Source organism: Ochotona princeps, chromosome 8, assembly GCF_030435755.1.
Source record: "Ochotona princeps isolate mOchPri1 chromosome 8, mOchPri1.hap1, whole genome shotgun sequence".
In the NCBI taxonomy this organism is placed as follows: domain Eukaryota; kingdom Metazoa; phylum Chordata; class Mammalia; order Lagomorpha; family Ochotonidae; genus Ochotona; species Ochotona princeps.
The window spans coordinates 10,951,243-10,971,034 of record NC_080839.1 but is presented as its reverse complement, the minus strand read 5'-3'; the positions used below and the strand labels follow the sequence as shown (position 1 = coordinate 10,971,034).

At 40.1% G+C, this 19,792-nt stretch overlaps 1 protein-coding gene across 8 annotated transcripts in view; it reads left to right on the top strand.

Moving 5' to 3' along the window:
• Positions 1–19,792, top strand: part of VWA3B (von Willebrand factor A domain containing 3B) — a 222,942-nt gene that overhangs the window by 132,015 nt on the left and 71,135 nt on the right. For all 8 annotated transcript variants that reach the window (XM_058667564.1, XM_058667561.1, XM_058667560.1 and 5 more), the window contains 5 exons: positions 7,724–7,851; positions 10,564–10,721; positions 14,930–15,061; positions 17,352–17,439; positions 17,528–17,684. In XM_058667564.1, coding sequence (XP_058523547.1) covers positions 7,724–7,851; positions 10,564–10,721; positions 14,930–15,061; positions 17,352–17,439; positions 17,528–17,684 — 663 coding nt within the window. The remainder of the gene's footprint in view (positions 1–7,723; positions 7,852–10,563; positions 10,722–14,929; positions 15,062–17,351; positions 17,440–17,527; positions 17,685–19,792) is intronic.

Sequence of the window (19,792 nt, the reverse complement as noted above, 5' to 3'; positions counted from 1 at the left end):
AAATCATTATTGGAAGATTTGCTCTGATAGCTTGGCTGCAGGAAATTTTTCAAACAAAAGGAATAATAAAAGATGGAATAATCTGGGTGTGTCAGAAGGAGGAAAAGAGCAAAATATGGGTAGATGTAACAGACCTATTGCCTCATGAAATGTATATGTAATATTTGATGTTTGAAACATTTTTTAACACCATCTGACATTCAAGACAATGATATTTAATACTGAGAAGTTAAAGGGGTCTGAATTGAAGTAAGGTTTTCACATTTCCCTCAGGGTCGTAAAATGTTGAACTAGTAGACAGTTATAAATCACATATATGTGCTGTCATGCACAGAAAAACTATTACGAAAACTCTACAAAGGGCTAAACACAAAAACACTATAAATAACTCAAGATAGAAATTTTTTTAAAGTTCAACTAACCTGAAAAGAAGAGAAAAAAAACAAGAAAAGAAAAACAGAGGAATGAACCAGAGAAAAAACAATTCATAACAGAAGTGTGTACTAACATATTGACAATTTCTTTAAGTGATCTAATTATATTAGCCAAGACATTTGCAGAGTAGATAAAAGAATATCACTATACCATATGCTGCTTATAAGAAACTCACTTCAACCATGACATATATAGATGCAATTAAAATGATCTGTGAATATATATTATGCAAATGTAAGTGAAATGCTGGAATGACAAATATAATATTTAATAAAACAGACTTTGGGACAAAGAAAATTACCTAATAATGAAATTAGTACATCAGTGCTCTAAATGTGTGTACAGGTATGAATCCAAAACTGATAGACTGAAAACAGAAGTTGACAAAAACAAAATTATGGTTGGAAACCTCAACATCTACCTCTTGACAAGTGAAAGAACCTCCAGACGCAAAATAACCAAGGATGAACAGCACAGTCAGTAAGTTGGATTTAATTGACAAAAATTTAACCACTCTGTCACAAAAGTGCTAACTAAATACTTATCAAGTTTGGCCATAAACTGCAACATCATATAAACTTCAGCTAATGTGACGTAATTGAAATCATAAAGAATTCATTTTCTGACCATAGTGGAATCAAACTAAAAATTAGTAATAGAAGCACAGCAGCAACATATTGAAACAGATAGTATTTAAGCAGCACAGTCCTGAATAACCTATGGTGTCAAAGAGGAAGTCTGAAAGGAAATTTTAAAAGGAAGTCTGAGAGAAAATTTTAAAAAATGCTTAAAAGCAAAAAGACAACAATCAAGCCATATATAATGCAACAAAAATGGTACTTTGAGTAAAATTGATAGTACTACATGTTCATGTGGGAAATGAAGGAACATTTTGAATGAAAAATCAAAGTTCCTACCATTACATCAAGAATAGCAAATTAAACCCAAAGAGTATAGAAGGAAAAAAAGAAAAAAACCAATAAATATACAAGCAGAAATATTGAAATTGACAATAGGAATACAATAAATATGAGAGAAAAATCTTTGGGAGAAAAAAAAGCTTTAAGAATGAATAAAACCTCTTTGAAGATTGAGTCCCCAAAAAAGCAGACAGAATCACTCAAAGCAGGACTTCAATAGGAGACTGGCCTCACCACAGATCTTGTAGCCATTAAAATAATAAAATACAACAACTTTGCCTTCATACATTTATTTAACCACGTAGAGAAAAGTAGCACCACTTACTCAGAAACTGTAATTGAAAAAATATGTCAAGAAAAAACAGACATTGTAAAAGCACTAACATCAAGAAAAAAATTGAAATCATGATCATAAAACTTCTAAGAAGGAAGTAGCAGCATGGTTTGTGATCTAGCATGTACGATGCTTGTAAATAACCACTCTGTCCTAACAACAGGTGCAAAGCAGAACTTACACTGAAAAAAAAAATCGACAGTTTTTCGTACAGTCACAAGAGAACTAAGGTTAACAGGGCAAACCACTTCCCCCACCCCCGCCCCCAACTGGAAAGGCCTATAGGTGACTACAGAGAAGAAACCAACGTGCAAACCCACCAACTGAACCATGCTGTCCGGGGGGATGTCCATATAAAGCCCCATAATCATTTGGTAGGGTCCTACCAAAGCAACTGCAGGAACTCAAAATTCAATAAATCTATAGTGGGCTCATTTTGTTTTATTATTTTTTAGAAGATTTATTTATTTTTATTGGAAAGTCAGATATACAGAGAGGAGGAGAGACAGAGAGGAAGATCTGCCGTCTGCTGATTCACTTCCCAAGCAGCCACAATGGCTGGAGCTGAGCCAGTCTGAAGCCACGTGATGTGCAGGGTCTCCCACGCAGGTTCAGGGTCCCAAAGCCTTGGGCTGTCCTCAACTGCTTTCCAAGGCCACAAGCAGGGAGCTGGATGGGAAACAGGGCTGCCAGGTTATGAACTGGCACCCAAATGGGATCCCAGGCATGCAAGGTGAGGACCTTAACCACTACACTATTGTGCTGGGCCCTTGTTTTATTATTTTTTAAAATTTATTTTTATTGGAAAGTCAGATATACAAGAGAGGAGGAGTGACAGAGAGGAAGATTGTCTGACCATTGATTCACTCCCCAAGAGGTTGCAACAGCCGGAGCTGAGTTGATCCAAAGTCAGGAACCTGGAATCTCCTCTAGGTCTCCCATGCGGGTGCAGGGTCCCAAAGCTTTGACCGCTTTCCCAGGCCACATCAGGAAGGTGAATGGGAAGTGGAGCTGCCGGGATTAGAACCGGCGCCCATATGGGATCCTGGTGTGTTCAAGGCCCCTAATTTTATTTTTAGTTAATAATTTTGTATGGCGTGCAAATAACATAATAAATATCTACATGGCCCTTGGCAGACAAAAAGTTCCCCACAAGAACAGCCGTCACAAGGTGATGAAATCAGAACTACACTTGATAAATTGCTTGGAGGTTCACTATGAATGAATCTGAGAGAGAAAAATTATAGGCGGGCCCTGAGAGCTACAGGGTAGAGGGGAGGGAACCGCCTTGAAACACAGCACAGCCTTCTGTTCTTAACAAGTCCTACCCTCGGGAGGAACTATTTGAGTAGAATTGACCTGATTTAGGAGGAGGGAGATACTTAATTATAAGCACCTTCACCCTTTCATGTGGTAGAAAGAAATATACAGCCCAGGCTTAATATAGTCACCAGTTTCACCTTCTGCACGTTAGAGGAAATAGAGTTCAGAGAACCCCTACAGAATGGGAGAAAATGTTTTAAACTATTAATCTGATAAGACAGTAATATTCATAGTTTATAAGGAATACACAGTAAAAGAATAGGTAATATTATTTATAAAAGAGGAAATGGACCTGGTATAGTAGCCTAGAGGCTGAAGTCCTCAAATTGCATGGACCATGATCTTAGATGGCACCGGTTCATATCCCAGCTGCTCCACTTCCCTTCCAGTTCCCTGCCTGTGGCCTGGGAAAGCAGTCGAGGACCACCCAAAGCCTTGGGACCCTGCACTCACGTGGGAGATCCAGAAGAAGCTCCTTGCTTTGGATTGGCTCAGCTCTGATCGTTGTGGCCACTTGGGGAGTGAAGCAACTGATGGAAGACCTTTCTCTGTCTCTTCTCTCTGTAAACCTGACTTTCTAATAAAAAATAAATCTTTAAAAATTTTTTTCAAAAAGAGAGGAATTGATCTGAATACACATTTCTAGAAAGGAAGGAAAAAGGACCTACAGCTATATGAAAAAAATGTTCAGCAGCAGTAATCACTGCGGAAACGTCTACTAAAACCATGAAGTATTATCATCTCACTTCAAATAGATAGCTAATATGAAGAAAAATAACATATTGAGAAGAATGTAGAAAAAGGCAACTCATATACTGTTTGGTGGGAGTATAAATTAATACAGTCATTACAGAAAGCAGTATGAAGATTCCTCAAAAAACTGGAAATAGAAATACCAGTTGATGTAACAATCCTGTTGCTGGTTATGTATGCTTTAGACAAAGAAAATCAGTATATCAGAGAGATAACTACGCTCCCAGTTGCCAAGATTTGTCAAAATTTGAATTAAGTGTCCATCCATAGATGGCGCACACAATAAAATGTTACTCAGCCGTACAAAAAGATGAGATTCTGTCATTTGTGGCATCATAGGTGAACCTGTGAAATAAGCCCGACCCCGAAAGACAGAAAACTAAACATTCTCATTTGTATGTTCAAGTTCTGGTCTAGCCGTTGTAGAGAGTAGAATTGTGCTTATCAAAGACTGGGAAGGGTAAGGGAGAGGGGAAATTCATGAGAGATTTGTTCTTGGGTTAAAAAAAAAAAATTAGTTAGGAGAAATAAGTTCTACAGTTCTGCCATAGTAGGGCAAGCTAATTGCCATCAACAGTAAATTACTGTGCATTTCAGAATGTTCATAATACAAAGAAATGACATGGTTTGAATGCTGCTAATGCTTACCTCCCTCATCTGATCATCACATTATAAATAAGTATCCTGGACATGAACTTCAGAGAAAAAAAGTCTATGTTCATATAAAACCTGAATACCCTGCATCTATTGAAAAAAATAAATTTTTAGGTTAAATTCTTTCCGCAAAGGAGACTGCAGTCCAATTTAACTTCATTGTTGTTGATTTGTACCAAGCGTTTAAGGTGAAACAATTTCAACAATCTTCCAGAAATTTGAAAGAAGGAATCTCTTCTCATCTCCTACGTGGCTAATATTAAATTTACCTATTATAAGAAAACAAATTTGTGAGCTAATAGTCCACCTTCATATAGATTCAAACATTCTCAACAAAATTTTGCAAATCAAAGCTTGATAAAAAAAAAGTGTGATATGTCATGACTAGATCAGGTTTCTCAAAGAACTCTGTTTCCAATTAACATTTGAAAAGCAACATGTAATTCACTTTTATTACATGTTTTATTAATGCACTTTAAAAAGACTTGAGATCAAATAAACTTACACACAAAATGCTTTAGATTAAATTTAACACACTTTTTTTAAAAAAATTTTTTTATTGGAAAGTCAGATATACATAGAGGAGGAGAGACAAAGAGGAAGATCTTTTGTCCGCTGATTCACTCCCCAAGTGGCCACAATAGCTGGAGCTGTGCCGATCTGAAGCCAGGAGCCAGGAGCCAGGTCTCCCATGTGGGTCAGGGTCCCAAGGCTCTGGACCATCCTCATCTGCTTTCCCAGGCCACAGGCAGGGAGCTGGATGGGAAGTGGGGCTGCTGGGATTAGAACCAGCGTCCATGTGGGATCCTGATGCATGCAAGGCAAGGACTTTAGCCGCTAGGCTACCACCCTGGACCCAACACACATTTTAAAAAATATAATAAAGCTCCCAGCCAAGTATGAATAGGATGCTTCCTCTGACAGATAATATTTCTGAAAAAGACATCTATAGCTAGCATATATCAACATATACTCAAGTAGTCTTAATTAATTCAATAATTTTTATTCTGCTAATACAATTGTTTAGTTTAACCACAAATTGTCCCTGATTTCTTCACTGAGTTCACATCAAGCTCACTGCTAGGTCCTTTTGAGACAATTTCATCAGGTTTGCAATAATTCCTTAATTTCTAAAACAGAATTTCCCAGTCTTATCTGAGACCTTGCTGGAAACAGTGCTGCAGTCAGCTTCTTTTATATTAAACCCTAGTGTGTTTTAGTGAATGGCAGTTCACATTTAGAAGCCCGGTACGATCTTGTGTGCTTCCCCACAGTATCAGGAGATTTCTAGTTGGCGCAACAAAGCAGGTGTGTGTTGGGGAGAGAGAACATCCTCTATGGAAAGAATAGAGTACAGCTTACTCCACGCTGCCACCCATTAGACAGCCTAATATGAAAAGACGCTACTGAAACTAATCAAGGAATTCAGCAATGAATTTTGCTTCTATATATTAACAAAGAACAAAGGAAAGAAGAAAAAATGACTTACCGTAACCTCAAAAATCTGAGCTGTGTAGAGATGCATCTGTCAAAACCGGAAGGCCTTCACCCTCAGGACTACAAAGCATTGCTGAGTCTTTTTTATGAGTCGGAAGACATGATAATATAAAGATATCTACTGTCTCCCAACAGATCTTTTCACTCAATGGAGTCCTAGTCAAAATTCAAATAAGTGGCTGGCACTGTGGTTTAACTGGTAAAGCCCCCCTCCTGTGATGTCGGTGTCCTGTATAGGTGTCAGTTCATGGTCCATCTCAAAACCAGCTCCCTGGTAATGTGCTGGGGAAAGCAATGGAAGATGGTCCAAGGGTTTAGGCTCCTGCACCCACATGGGAGACCTGGATGATGGTCTCTTCACCTTTAAAATAAAATAAATCATTAAAATAAGCCAGTCTTTGAAAGAAAAATTCAGGTAGGTTTTTGAAAGATCTAACTCTAAACCCAGATATCATCAAAGTGTTAGAAGGAAAAATAGGAAGCACTTTACATGATACAGGCATAGGCAAAGACTTTCTAGAAAAGTCGCCAAAAACATAGGCAGTCAAGGCCAAAATAAGCAAATGGAACTACATCAAACCAAGAAGCTTCTGCGTAGCAAAAGAACAGCCAACAAAGTGAAGAAGCAGCCAACAGAGGGGGAAATTTTTTTTTTGCACAGTACACAACAGATAGAGGGCTAATATCTAAGATATACAAAGAACTCTGGAAACAACAACAGCAAACAGTTAAGAAACAGGTGAAGGAAATGAGACATTTTTCAAAGGAACTAATTCATATGACTAATAGACATGAAAAAATCCTCAATCTCACTAACAATAAGGGAAATACAAATAAAAACCATGCTGAGATTCCACTTAACCCCAGTGAGAATGGCATACATACAGAAAATTATTAACGCTTCCTGTTGAGAATGTGGGGGAAAAGGTAACTTAATCCACTGCTGGTGGTACTGTAGACTGGTGTAGCCACTGTGGAAGTCAGTATGGAGAATACTCAGGCAACTGAAAATTCACCTACCATATAACCCAGCAATCCCACTCATGGGAATATATCCAAAAGAACTGATACATACATATGAAAAAAGCAACCTGCATCCCTGTATTCATTGTAGCACAATGAACCATTGCCAAATCATGAACAACCAAAATACCCATTGAAGGAGGACTGGATAAAGAAACTGTGGTGCATCTACCTGATGGAATACTACTCAGCTATGAAAAAGAACAAAATTCCACAGTTTGCAGCCAAGTGATCCCAACAGGCTGCAAACAGTGGAATTTCGTTCTTTTTAATAGCAGAGTATTATGCTCAATGAACAGGAGACCATTGTGCTCAATGAAATGAGCCAACCCCAAAAGGACAAATTCATGTTTGCTCTGACATGACAACCTCCATCCAAAATACAAAACACAAAGAGATAAAGGTAAATAAGTACATGATTGTAATCTCACAAAGGGTGTAATGGAGACCAAAGTACCAGGAATCAAAGAAGATTGACAGGAACTTTATGGGGAAATAGATACTTATGTAAATGAGGTACAAGGGAAATATGCTCATTATCTTGACTGTAATGATTCCATTGCATGAATGTCAGAACTTTACAGTGATGTACTTTACGCACTTTACGCACCTGCTCGGTTTCTTGTATGTGAATTCTATGTCAATGAAGCTGGCCAAAATGAGGTAACGTAAGAGTTACATGAACCTGTTTAGATTGTTTTGTTGAGACAGTTGACTTTCTCAATATTTTAAACTTTGAACTGTCACACAATCTCATAAAATATTCACTTCTCATTTTGGGCAGAATGAAGATGTGACTCTTTTAGTTCAGGAAATGGATCAGGGATACAGCGACCTGGAGAAAGTGCAAACCCTTTATTCTGAGTCTCTGATCTTGGACTGGTGGTACAACGGGGAAAAGGAAGGAAAAAAGTGAGTTTGCCAGACCACGCATAACGCCGCCCCACCCCCTTGCTGGGAGCCCTCTCTGACACCCGCCCCTGGAGCCAGTTCCTTTCTGAAGCAGTGAAAAGAATCACAGAATATACTTAAATATAAATATCTAACTTATTTTTACATATTAACTTTTATGAATTAATTTATTATAATATAAATTCAAATAACTTAATTTATAAATAAATCAAGTGATAAATAGTAGTGTTTAAATTAATTGATTTCTAAACAATTGACTTATTTTATAAATTAATGTTAATTTATGTAAGTATATAATTATTTTTAAACAAAAGAAATTTGTAATTTAGGAACAGTGGGCTTCAGTCCAGGGAGGTAGCCCAGCAGCTAAGGTCTTTGCCTTGCACATGCCGGGACTCACATGGGCACCGGTTCATATCCTGGCGGCCCAACTTCCCATTTAGTTCTCTGCTTTTGGCCTGGGAAAGCAGTTGAGGACAGCCTAAGGCCTTGGGTCTCTACACCTGTGTGGGAGACCCGGAAGAGGCTCCTGGTTCCTAGCTTTGGATTCGCTCAGCTCTGGCTGTTATGGTCGCTTGGGGAGTGAATCAGCAGACAGAAGATCTTCCTCTCTGTCTCTCCTCCTCTCTTGTATATCTGACTTTCCAATAATAAAATAAAATAAATCTTTAAAAAAAGCAGTGGCCTTTAAGGGGTAACATAGTACCTTTCTCTTCTCCATTTGGTGTGGACTGGTCCCCCAAACCTAGCAGTAACTGGCCCTGGAATGAGTGAAGGAAATCCCACCATGTTATGACTTCACTTTTTGTGGCCGTGGCCAGTGCCTAAACTTCTCTGCATACTTCTTCATTACTGTAGGTCTCAGTGACCTCATCTTTAAAATGGTGACTGTGATAGGAGAGTTTGGGCTAAATGATTTCTCAAGTCTTTCGCCACTCCATACTTGTGTTCAAATGTAATACGTTTCTCATCGATAGATTTTAAAGTCAAAATGAAAACATCTCCAATCATACCAGAAACGTATCAGATTTTATTGAAATGATTGAATGTTGTCCAGATATTCAGGTGTCATAACCTGATCAGGCAGAAAAGATTTTTCTAGAGAGTGGCAGCAAAATAGAAACTGAAAATACATGTATTAATCAGAATTTCTGTTCATCAAAACTCACTGTCTTGCTATGCATTTATTGAGAACTAATTGGTGCTGGGGACAAGGCATGACTGCAGAATTAGTAAGAAGAAATCAGTGTTAAATGGGCTCGCTTGTGATGAGATTGAAGAAAGTCCTCCATGCAGGTATTGGACTTACTTATCATGTCATTTAAGTGTATTATATTTTAAGTGTTTGGGAAAGCACAGACACAAAGCACTTTGGAAAGTTGGTGGGGAAAAGAAACGATAGGGATAGTTCGGTTCAAAAATCTTGAAACCTTCACATGTATTTTTCGTAATACATATTTTCTGTAAACTTTTTGAAGACGCCTCTTGCATCTTCTAAACTCAGAAAATGTGACCAAAAAAAGGCTAATGAAAATTAGTGTCACTTAAGTGTAAATTAGTCTCATATCTAGCAGCCAAAACATTATCTTTTTACCTTTATTTAGTCAATCTTTAAAAAAAAAAAAATCTCAGGACAAAAAGACCTGTTATTTGAAAGCTAGATTTGTAGGTTGGCTGTGTGCTACTTTAAGGAGAGGATGTGAACTTTGTTTTTCTGTGTGTTTGCTTGTTTGGTCAGGGGTGATTTGTAAGGAAGCTGATTCTGGATTCAGAGAAGCATATTAATATGCCAGCCATTGCATACGCCAGATGACTTGGGGCAGATGGGCTCAACCTCAGGTTGCTGATCTTTAACACCAGAAGGGAGATATCCACAGGGTACCTAGGTGGATAAAGTGAGGGCAGGTCTTGCATGGAATGAATAAAGACACAGTTCTTCCTTCTACAGATATTATGCTTCTGTATACTTCTGACAAGCAGTTACAGTCAACAGCTAACTGCTCTTTTTCAAGTTTTCTACTGCTGACAGAAATCTTACAGCCCCCAGATCTTTTTTTTTTTCCTCAAAGAGCTAGTGAATAAAAATCACATACCGAAACAGGGGTGCACAAATGAACGTGAGCCTTGTCCTTCTGCCTTGCATGCAGCATGGACACAGTCACACGAAAGTTTGTTTACAGAAGAGGGATCACAGAGTTATTCATTGTGGGGGATCAGGAGGACGACGGGTGAGGAGTGGGGTGGGAGGACACTGCAGAAAGAGATTGTCCTGGAAACTGTGTGGCTGCCATCGGCAGAGAAGCTCAGAGAGAAAAATGCCTGGGAAAATACTCAAGCATTTCTGGATCCCTCGTGGCCCCAGATCTTCTCCAGAATAAAAAGCTTCCATCATCCTCACGCTGGCCGTTGTAAGATGCACAGGTGAAATGAACTGCAGTTTATAGATGGGGGTCGTAAGGGAGTTGAAAGGGCTCAGTGACTTTGAGAGAAGGAACGGATGGATCAGTGATATGAACCGAATCTTCTGACTCGGACTGAGCCGCTGTCGACTCCACTGCAGGGGGCAGGCATTAACCCAAAATGAGGGAAGGAAATCTTGAAATGTGTAGTGTGTAACATGAATGTATTGATTTTACTCTTGTCTCCATATTAGAATTTTTCTCTCCCCCCCTCTTCTTTTTGTTCTTTCTTATTTGAATTTTTATTGAACAGGCACCAAAAGGAAATTTCGTCCATAATTTCAACCCAAGAAAAATGTGCAAAACCTCAATCTGATGTCAGAACAACACAAACCACTTCCTTAAATACGTTGAAAGTACCATGGGACCTCTCAAATCAGAAGATTCAGAAAAAGAAAGTTCTCCATGCAGGTATTGGTGAACAAAGTACTTGGATTCTTCAGTGGCCTTTCCTTTCATGTATGAAGATCAAAGAAAACTAAATTTTCATAGGGCATTTTTTTTCCAGAGCCCTACATCTGTGGGATTTTTAAATTGAAATTTCTATTAAGATAATTATATGTTATCATAATCATTATTTATATCTACCCTTTATACCACTTCCCCCACTGATAACATCTAATATAACAGCGCAATATAGGGGGCCAGTAAATGATGGTTGATGCAACCCACAGGCCTCATTTAGATTGTTCCAGTTGTGTGTTTAGGTCTGTAAACCTGTGGCAGTCCCTGTTTCCACCACCCTCGTCGAGGTGCAGGGAATTGTATAACCAAAGGCATCCTTCATGTCCTTGTGTAGCATACTCATCCACCTTGCATATTCTTTCCTAATTCTTGACAACTACTAAGTTCTATATTTCTAAAATATTGCCATTTATGGAGTTGGAATTAAATGTCCTATATTCTTTTGGAATAGGCTATTACTGACTGCAGCATAATTTACTGGAGATTCATCTAAAATTTTGCATATCTGAACATTCCTTCTACTGCTTAAGTAGCAACCCAAGATATGGATTGCCACAGTTGGTTTAAACGCTTATCTGTTGAAAGATTACTAAATCATTTCTAATTGTTGGCTATTGCAAATAAAGCAGCTATACACATTTATGCACAAGTATTATATAAGCATGCATTCTCAATTATTTAAGATAAGTGTTCAAAAGTACAATTGCTGAATCATGTGATAAGTGGTAGAGGTCCTCTGTCCGCTGGTTCACTCCCCAAATGACCACAATGGCCAGAGCTGAGCTGATCCAAAGCCAGGAGCCAGGAGTTTCTTTCCAGATCTCCCACATGGGTGTAGGGGTCCAAGACCTTGGACTACTGTCTGCTGCTTGCACAGGTCATACGTAGGGATCTGCATCAGAGCTGGAGCAGCTGGGACTCAAACTGGTACCCGTATGAGATGCCAGTGCCACAGGCAGAGGATTAGCCTATTCTGCCACCATGCTGGCTCCAATTTTTAGAATGCTTTTAAGGCTATTCGTAACACCCATTTTATTTTTATTGAATTTTGGAAGCTTGTGGTTTTTGAGGAGTCAGTCCGTTATTTTCTAATTTGTCAAATGTATGAGGGTAAATTTGTTCATTGTATTCTTTCATTATCCTTTCAGTGGCTGCAAGATCTGTAGCGATGTCCCTGTTTATTGTCAGGATTAGGGCTTTGTATCTGCCATTTTTTGTGTGTTTCTGTTTTGCCTGAGGGTTCTTTATCAGTTTTTCTGTTTATTCATTTGTTTCAAGAAATTTAATAAAGTGCTTAAAAATGTAATCCTTGGAGCATTTTTTATGGACACGGCTCCTTTAAAGTCGTTGTCAGTCCCACTTCTGACCCATCTTGATTGAATCACAGGATTCTGGGTTGTTTGATTTTCTCATTTAAGTGGTGATTTTCTGGTGGTTGTTCTTGCAATGATGGTGATTTTTTTAAGGTATCCTGGACATTTTGTTTATTATGATAAGGACTCGGAATTCTAGTTAGATCTTTTATTTTGGGAAGTGGATATCTGGTTTAAATTTAGCTTGTAGGCCCTGGCCTTCTCTTGCGGTCTGTGGTTCCAAATGTAGTGTAATCTCACACGCTTTGCGCTGTTATTCTGGTGCATGTCATTTGATGGCTCTGGGGCTCCTACTGGTCGCTGCTGGTACTGCAGGCATCTCCCAGGGCTAGGAAGGGAGACGTGTTTCATGCAGGAAGGAGGGATAGGTTGTCTTTTGGGTGCTCACATGTTTTCGGGCAGGGGAGGGCGTCCTGAAATGGCTACTGGTGTGGCTCAGATCCTCTTGCCTGTCTGCTTCCTGCTGGTGTGTCTGTACATGGCAGCAATGGCTTAAGCCCACAGGGACCAAGTGCTTTTCCATACCAGGTCACTAGTGTGGCTGCATCCTTTTTGTCAATCCTGTCTGCCCTCCCTAATAAACCTGGCTTTGTCTAGAGTCGCTACAGTCATGTGCCATGTAGCAACATTTTAATGGTCCTTTTAAGATGATGTCTAGTGACATTGTATCCAGTCTGTTTTAATCCATTCCATAATATTCACACATTGAAGAAAACACCTAACAATCCATTTCTTAGGCTATATTCCCATTGATAAGTAGTATACAGAGGCAGACACTGAAACATATGGATGAAGCTGCCACATGCGAAGGTAGGATCCCATATGGGGGCTGGTTTGTTTCCTAGCCGTTTCATTTGAAACTTAGTTCCCTGCTAATGGCCTGGAAAAAGCAGTGGAAGATGGCCCCAGTGTCTGTACCCTGACGTCATGTGAGAAATCTGGAAGAAGCTCCTGGTTCCTGGCTTTGGCCTCGCCCAGCCCTAGCTATTGTGGCCACTCAGAGATCTCTCTGTCTCTCCCCCTCTATAACTCTGACTTTCAGACAAACAACACATAACTACTTGCTGCTTGTCCTGAACATCTTAATGGCTTTTTGTCACTTCTGCCATGTTCGTGTAGATTTGGGATCTTCGGCGTTACCAGGCAATCATGCATTACGGTTTTGTTTCCACTTTTGGTGTGGAAGAAATGTAGTGTGAGTCAGTATAGACAGTTTGGGAAGTAGTTAAACGCTTGAATTCATTGCCAGATAAACATGTTTTATTCAGCATTTGCAGGTTTGGAGAATAGTGCCATTTTTATGCTTTGGAAGATAAATTTCATTTTCATTTTGGCACGTTTATGTATCTGGTTATTTTTGCCCTGTGACGCGAGGGCAGGTGGCCTGGCAATGTAGTCGGCACACACACACACACACACACACACACACACACACACACACACACCTCCTGTGTGGACCATTTAGTTCTTTTACTCACAAACATAGTGCTCTCCTAAGAGCTTAACTTTTGTTTTCAGAAATGACCAAGACAGAGCTCACTCTGTCTTGCTGCCCAGAAAAGCAACGAATACCACATAGCACACTGCCAACTCCATGCCCAAAGACACTTCTGGTGCTGCTTTTCTGCGCAAAAAAAAAGGGGGGGGAGGTTATTTGCAGATATGAATTACTGTTTACTCTGACTTTCCTGTTTCTTATAGGTAAGGGAGATGCAGTTCAATCACGAAAGCTTTCCTAAGGCCTCTGATTTGTTTACTACAATCAGTTAGTGCATGTTACAAACAAGAAAGGAATCAAAGTGTTTTAGCACAGGTTCATGATCTCCTAAAACACACAGATTAAACATCAGTCTTTGATAAGTGCCCATTTACGAGTTGAAGGTACCCAATAACAGTAAAAAAAAAATCATCTCTACGAAGGGTCTGGATAGCAACTGTGGTGGACAGAATTTCTATAATAGTTCACCACAGACACAGACATCCTTGCCCCAAACTCTCCAACCTTTTAATCTGATCAGATGTGACTTCCTCCACTGTGTTGTGTTGCCCTGAAGACAGGCTGATCTAGGTGGGTCCAGCATAATCATTTGGTCTGATAAAATCACGAGCTTTCTCCAGGTAATAGAAAAAGAGAGTCAAAAAAGTTTGAGTCATTAGGGCCTGGCACCGTAGCCTAGAGGTTAGTCTTTGTCTTGCACTCACCCGGATCTTATATATGTGCTAGTTCATGTCCCAGCAGCCCTGCTTCCCATCCAGCTCCCTGCATGTGGCCTGGGAAAGCAGTCAAAAACAACCCAAAACTTTGGGACCTTGTACCCACATGGGAGACCTGAAAGAAGCTCCTGGCTCCTGGCTCCTGGCTTCAGATCGGCTCAGCTCTGGCTGTTTCGGCAGCGTGGGGAGTGAATCAGAGGACAGAAGATCTTCCCTTCTGTCTCTTGTCCTCTCTGTATATCTGACTTTCCAATAAAAACAAATAAATATTTTAAAATGTTTTGAGTCATTAGAGGAGTTCAACACTTACTTGCAGATAATAGTGCCATGTGATAAAAAATATGGGTGGCTTAAGGAACTGCAAGGAACTGAGTTCTTCCAACAACCTGAATAAGCTCAGAAGTGGATCTCAATCCTAGAGGGACGTAGAGTTTAGACAGAGGGCTCAAGGCATTGTCGTGGTAATCAATTTGTGGCAGAACTATTCTCTGAGAATTGGACAACAGTTGTATCTGATGAAGTATCTCTGTCCAATTTTTTTACCCTCTATCCTTGTGACACCTGCAGAATCAACCAAAACCAGCCTGCTCAGAAGCCAGATGTCCACCCTCAGGAGCTCAACTGGCAGCAAAAGGAAGGACAACCCCTCTCTCTCCAGCAGGTGCAACCCTGCTGCAAGTGACAAAGACAAGCCAGAGGGTTGTTTTTTTGTTTATTTGTTTGTTTGTTTGTTTTGTCCTAGAAGGCCAGACCAGCCTCCCTTTGCCCAGTGTATTTGTTGCTGAAAGATAGAAGTATAGACGTGTTTTGGGGGAAATAAATCCTAATTTGAATAGACCCAGATTGCTTCCCTTTCCATGTAAGTTATGTCTACATGCTTTAGTGGACTGCGCTTTTTTAGGGCTATGCTTGCACTTATTGCATGTGTAGAGCTCACCTAACTGCTGGTGTGAGGCTGGCATTGTGGCACAGTAGGTTAAGTTGCCATTTACAAGGGTGACATCCTATAGCAGAGAATCCATTTAAGTCCCAGGTGCTCTACTTGTGATCCAGCTCCACACAAATGTGCCTGGGAAGGCAGCAGAAGATGACCCAAGTGCTCTGGCTACTGTCACTTATGTGATAGAGCTGGATGGAATTTCTGGCTTCTGGTTTTGGCCTGGCCCAGGCCTGGTTCTTGTGGCTACTTGGGGAATCACTTTCCATCTCTTCCTCTCTCTCTCTCTCTTGCTCTCTCTCACTCTGCCTTTCAAATATATATATTTGAAATATATATATATTGTGCAATATATATATTTGAAATATATATATATATTGTGCAATATATATATATATATATGTACACACATTCATACATACAATACTGGCAGTCATGCTCCCCACCTCTGTGATTTGCACTTAAAATTTAATGCATCGTGGTTGATTTATTTTTTTTATTCACAAGTAATGTCATCTGTTGAGCCCTTCTTGGTCTGAATTGTCAGGCTTTAGGGACTAAATGAGAGGAAAATATATTTCCACTCTATTTATTCCTATTGATAAAACTATTCTTAATAGATTTTTAAGGTTTAATTTCTATAGTGTTTTTCCTTATATTTTAAATAGAAAGGTATTTCAAAACTTTGGGCAAAAATTGAATCAAAAGATGTTTATTTTGGTGCAGAATTTTTTTTTAGTCACATGCAATTTTTTTCATGATCCATATTTTCCATTAACTTCTTGACGCTCCTTTATGGTCAATAAATGATTGCAAATGTCCACACACTCAGTCCCCTGGGTAACAGGACACACCTGAGTGACAGATGTGCACCTGATGTGTGTTCTTCGATGTTGATCTGTGTGATTTGCTGTTTCAGCGTGTCTATCATGTACCTTCAGTACTGCCACTCTCCTTCAAGGGGTTGTCCTGTGATAATTAGGATGTGATTTCTTAGATGTTTAATTAACTCATACCCACATATGCCCCCGATCCAAGTTTGTATAAGGATATTCATCTAAAACCCCAAATATTTCAGTTTGGAGATTTTAAATTCACAACCCAACAGGATTTTGGTTCTTTGTGTAGAGCTGAGGAACCACAAAACAAACGTTGACCAACTCCCTGAGGAACCACAAAGCAAGTGAAATGTTGACCAAGTGTCTCCTGTGTCATTTGAAGGAAGTCTACGGAGGCCAACACTAGACAGTCATTAGTTGATGGTAGTTTAGTGTATATATTTTAGATGTGTCTTCTGGACAATGAACATGGCTCATCCTTCCATGGAGATAGAGCTGAGGGAGACATGCAAAACCATGGCAGTGCCGTTTTTATCTATACAAATTGGTCTTTACTGTAATTGCAAACTAATCTTGCCAGACAACACGTCTTGACAGAAATAAGAGAAGATTTAAAAATTCATGAGAAATGGAAGGGAAGTTTCTTTTGATGCCAGAATTTTTTGGAACCCATGTAAGTTGTTCCAAATAAACATTTTCCATGACTTTTTAAACAAAAATAAACTCATCTTTTGGTTCCATTTTTCCATGATTTTTTGAAGGACTCTTTATTTTTATTTGAAAGGCAGAACTACAGAGAGAAGAGACGGAGAAAGAAATCTTCTGTCCACTGATTCTCCCCTTCAGGTGGCTTCAGTGGTTGGAGATGAGCCAGACTTAATCCAGAAACATGAAGCTTTCTCAAGTCTCCCATGTGGGTGCAAGGCCCCAAGGGCTTTCCTCTGCTGCTTTCCCAGGTCATAAGCAGGGAGTTGGATGAGAAATGGAGCATCTGGAACATGAACTGACGCCCATGTGGGATCCTGATGCTACAGGTGGAGGATTAATGATGCTGTGCCACAGTGCTCACCCCTTCCATGAACTTTGAAGTCCCCTCATATGAACCATTGATTAGTTCCCAATCACTACTGAAGGGAGACAAGCGTGACCGTTTTGCATTTCATTGCAGACGCTAGATTTGAGAACAGTATATGTTTTTTCCCTGCTTTCACAGAAACAAGTACCCTGCAGACAAATAAGTGTCCGAATGACAAATCATCAGGAAGATTGATTCAAGAAGGAAGCCGAGTCTGTGATGACGAGTGAGTGCATTAATTTTATACACATGGTCTTGCTGTGGTTGGTTTGTTACCCAGCAATAGGTTTTAAGACACCCTGGTCTCCTGTTAGCTCTGTAGATATGTCTTCAGAAGACTGGCTCCAGGTCCACGGCCTGGTCGCCAAGAAGCTCACAATCATGGATGCCCTGTCTCCGACCACAGTTCCACACAGCCCCACCTATGTCCCCGTTCTGGACAAGCATGTTGTTTCCAAGGTCTTTGATGAGGTAAGCAAATTATCTAGATGTCCCAGCTTTTGAGGTATTTTGTTGTTGTTTAATTTTCTGCTGAAATAAGAACTCATCAGTTTCTACAAATCAGTTGCCACAAATCTACCTCAGTCTGTGGGGGGAAAATGATCTATAAAGGCTAGCAAACTAGAGAGAATGAGATGCTTTTGAATTCTTGATCTGCAAGGGCACTGGCCTTTATTGTGCCTGCTGGCGGTTGCTGGCTTACTGCTGATGGGCAGTAGGATGGAGCTGAAGAAAAGCTTGAGAACTGCAGGGCAGAGCCGTGAATGGACATCATCCAGTGTCAAGGACAGGAAGAACTTGAGGGAGTTTACTCTTACTTCAGTTATCTTCTCTCCCTAAACTGAAAAGCTTCCAGAGGAAAAAATGTAATGAGAAGAGGTGGCAAATAGGGGTGGGGAGACGGGGGGCAGGGTGGCGGCGACAGTTGTATTCTGAGAGAAGAACTTCTGTTGGAAAGAATTGGCAGAGTTAAACCTGCAGGAAGTCCAGCTAAGCAACGTCGGGCCTTTGTATCTGCAAGTTCAATCAACGGCAAAGCAAAAATAGTCTAAAAATAGTGTTACATAACTGCCAATAGCTGCTGCATGATTAGGCCTGCAGGTTGCATCTGTACTGAACAGGTACAGGCCTTTCCCCTTGTCATTATGCCCCAAATAATGCAAGCAGCTATTTACATTGTGTGTACATTGTGTTAGGTGATATGGGTAATCCAGAAACAATTTTAAATTATACAGAAGGAAAGCCTAAGTTATATGTAAATGCTACTTCATTCTGTATAAGAGACTTGAGCAACTGTGCATTTTGGTATCCTCAGGGGTATTCTTGGAACCCAGACATGACTGCTCTGAGATGTTGGCATTGAATCAGGCAAACTAAAAGGTCTTTATCTTCAGCAAGGAGAATTCCAGTGGAGCAGTCAAATAGATGGCTACAGGATGAGGGACTCAGGAAAATGAGAACATAAAGACAACCTCTAGGGGCCCGGCATGGTAGCCTAGTGGCTAAAGTCCTCAACTTGCAAACGCCAGGATCCCATATGGATGCTGGTTCTAATACCAGCGGCCTGGCTTCCCATCCAGCTCCCAAGCAGCTGAGGATGGCCCAAAGCCTTGGGACCCTGCACCCGTGTGGGAGACCCGGAAGAAGCTCCGGGATCCTAGTTTTGGATTGGCTCAGCTCCGGCCATTGTGGCTGCTTAGGGAGTGAATCAGTGGACAGAAGAACCTCCTCTCTGTCTCTCCTCCTTTCTGTATATCTGACTTTCCAATAAAAAAAAAAAACCTGAACCCCCTGCTTTCCAGCAAATGTATAGCAACTTAAGAATAACAACAGCTGGTTTCAAGGTCACTAAAATGGAAACAGTGGCTTCAAAAGACCTTTTTGATACAAGCATTTATAGAAGAATCGGGGGAGTGCTTAGAATTTGTGTCAGTGTGTTATGGATGGTGGGGATAGGGGAGGATGGTAGGAGTAAACCAAACAGATGGACCATGAGTGGATAACTTTTAAATTTGATTAATAAAAATATTGGTGGTAAGGTAAGAGAGGCTCATCCTATTACTGTCTTTCATTTTAAAAAATGTAGCCATGACATTTTCCATAGTAGAAAGTGCCTTAAAAACTAAAGATAGGAAAACTTTCTATAAAAGTAAAGATCTTTTACAGCAGGTTTTCAAGTAGTTGAACATTGTTGTTTTTAGGAAACATAGCTTTTTTCTGTTAATCGTGGTTTTTAGATCATGACCGTGGAACTCCACATGCGTCCTGGGCTCTCCTGCTCTGGAGGGTGTTGCGTCATAATGTAGCTGGTGTCTGGATACCTGTCCCTGGGTGGGATCCCTCTAACAGGCAGATTCAGTTTATATTGCCAGTGAATTCTTAACTGGGTTATCTAGGCACCAACTTATCACTTGAAGTGCAGTTCTTCCAGAAGCAGTAGAGAAAGCCAGAACATAGATTTATTTCTTCTTGGAAACTTGGCGATGTAAATCTATTGTGTTAACATTCTTGAGCTTTGCTTGGGGAAAAATACGTAAACTCTCTGGCGTTGGAATTTCATGGACTCATCATATTCTGTA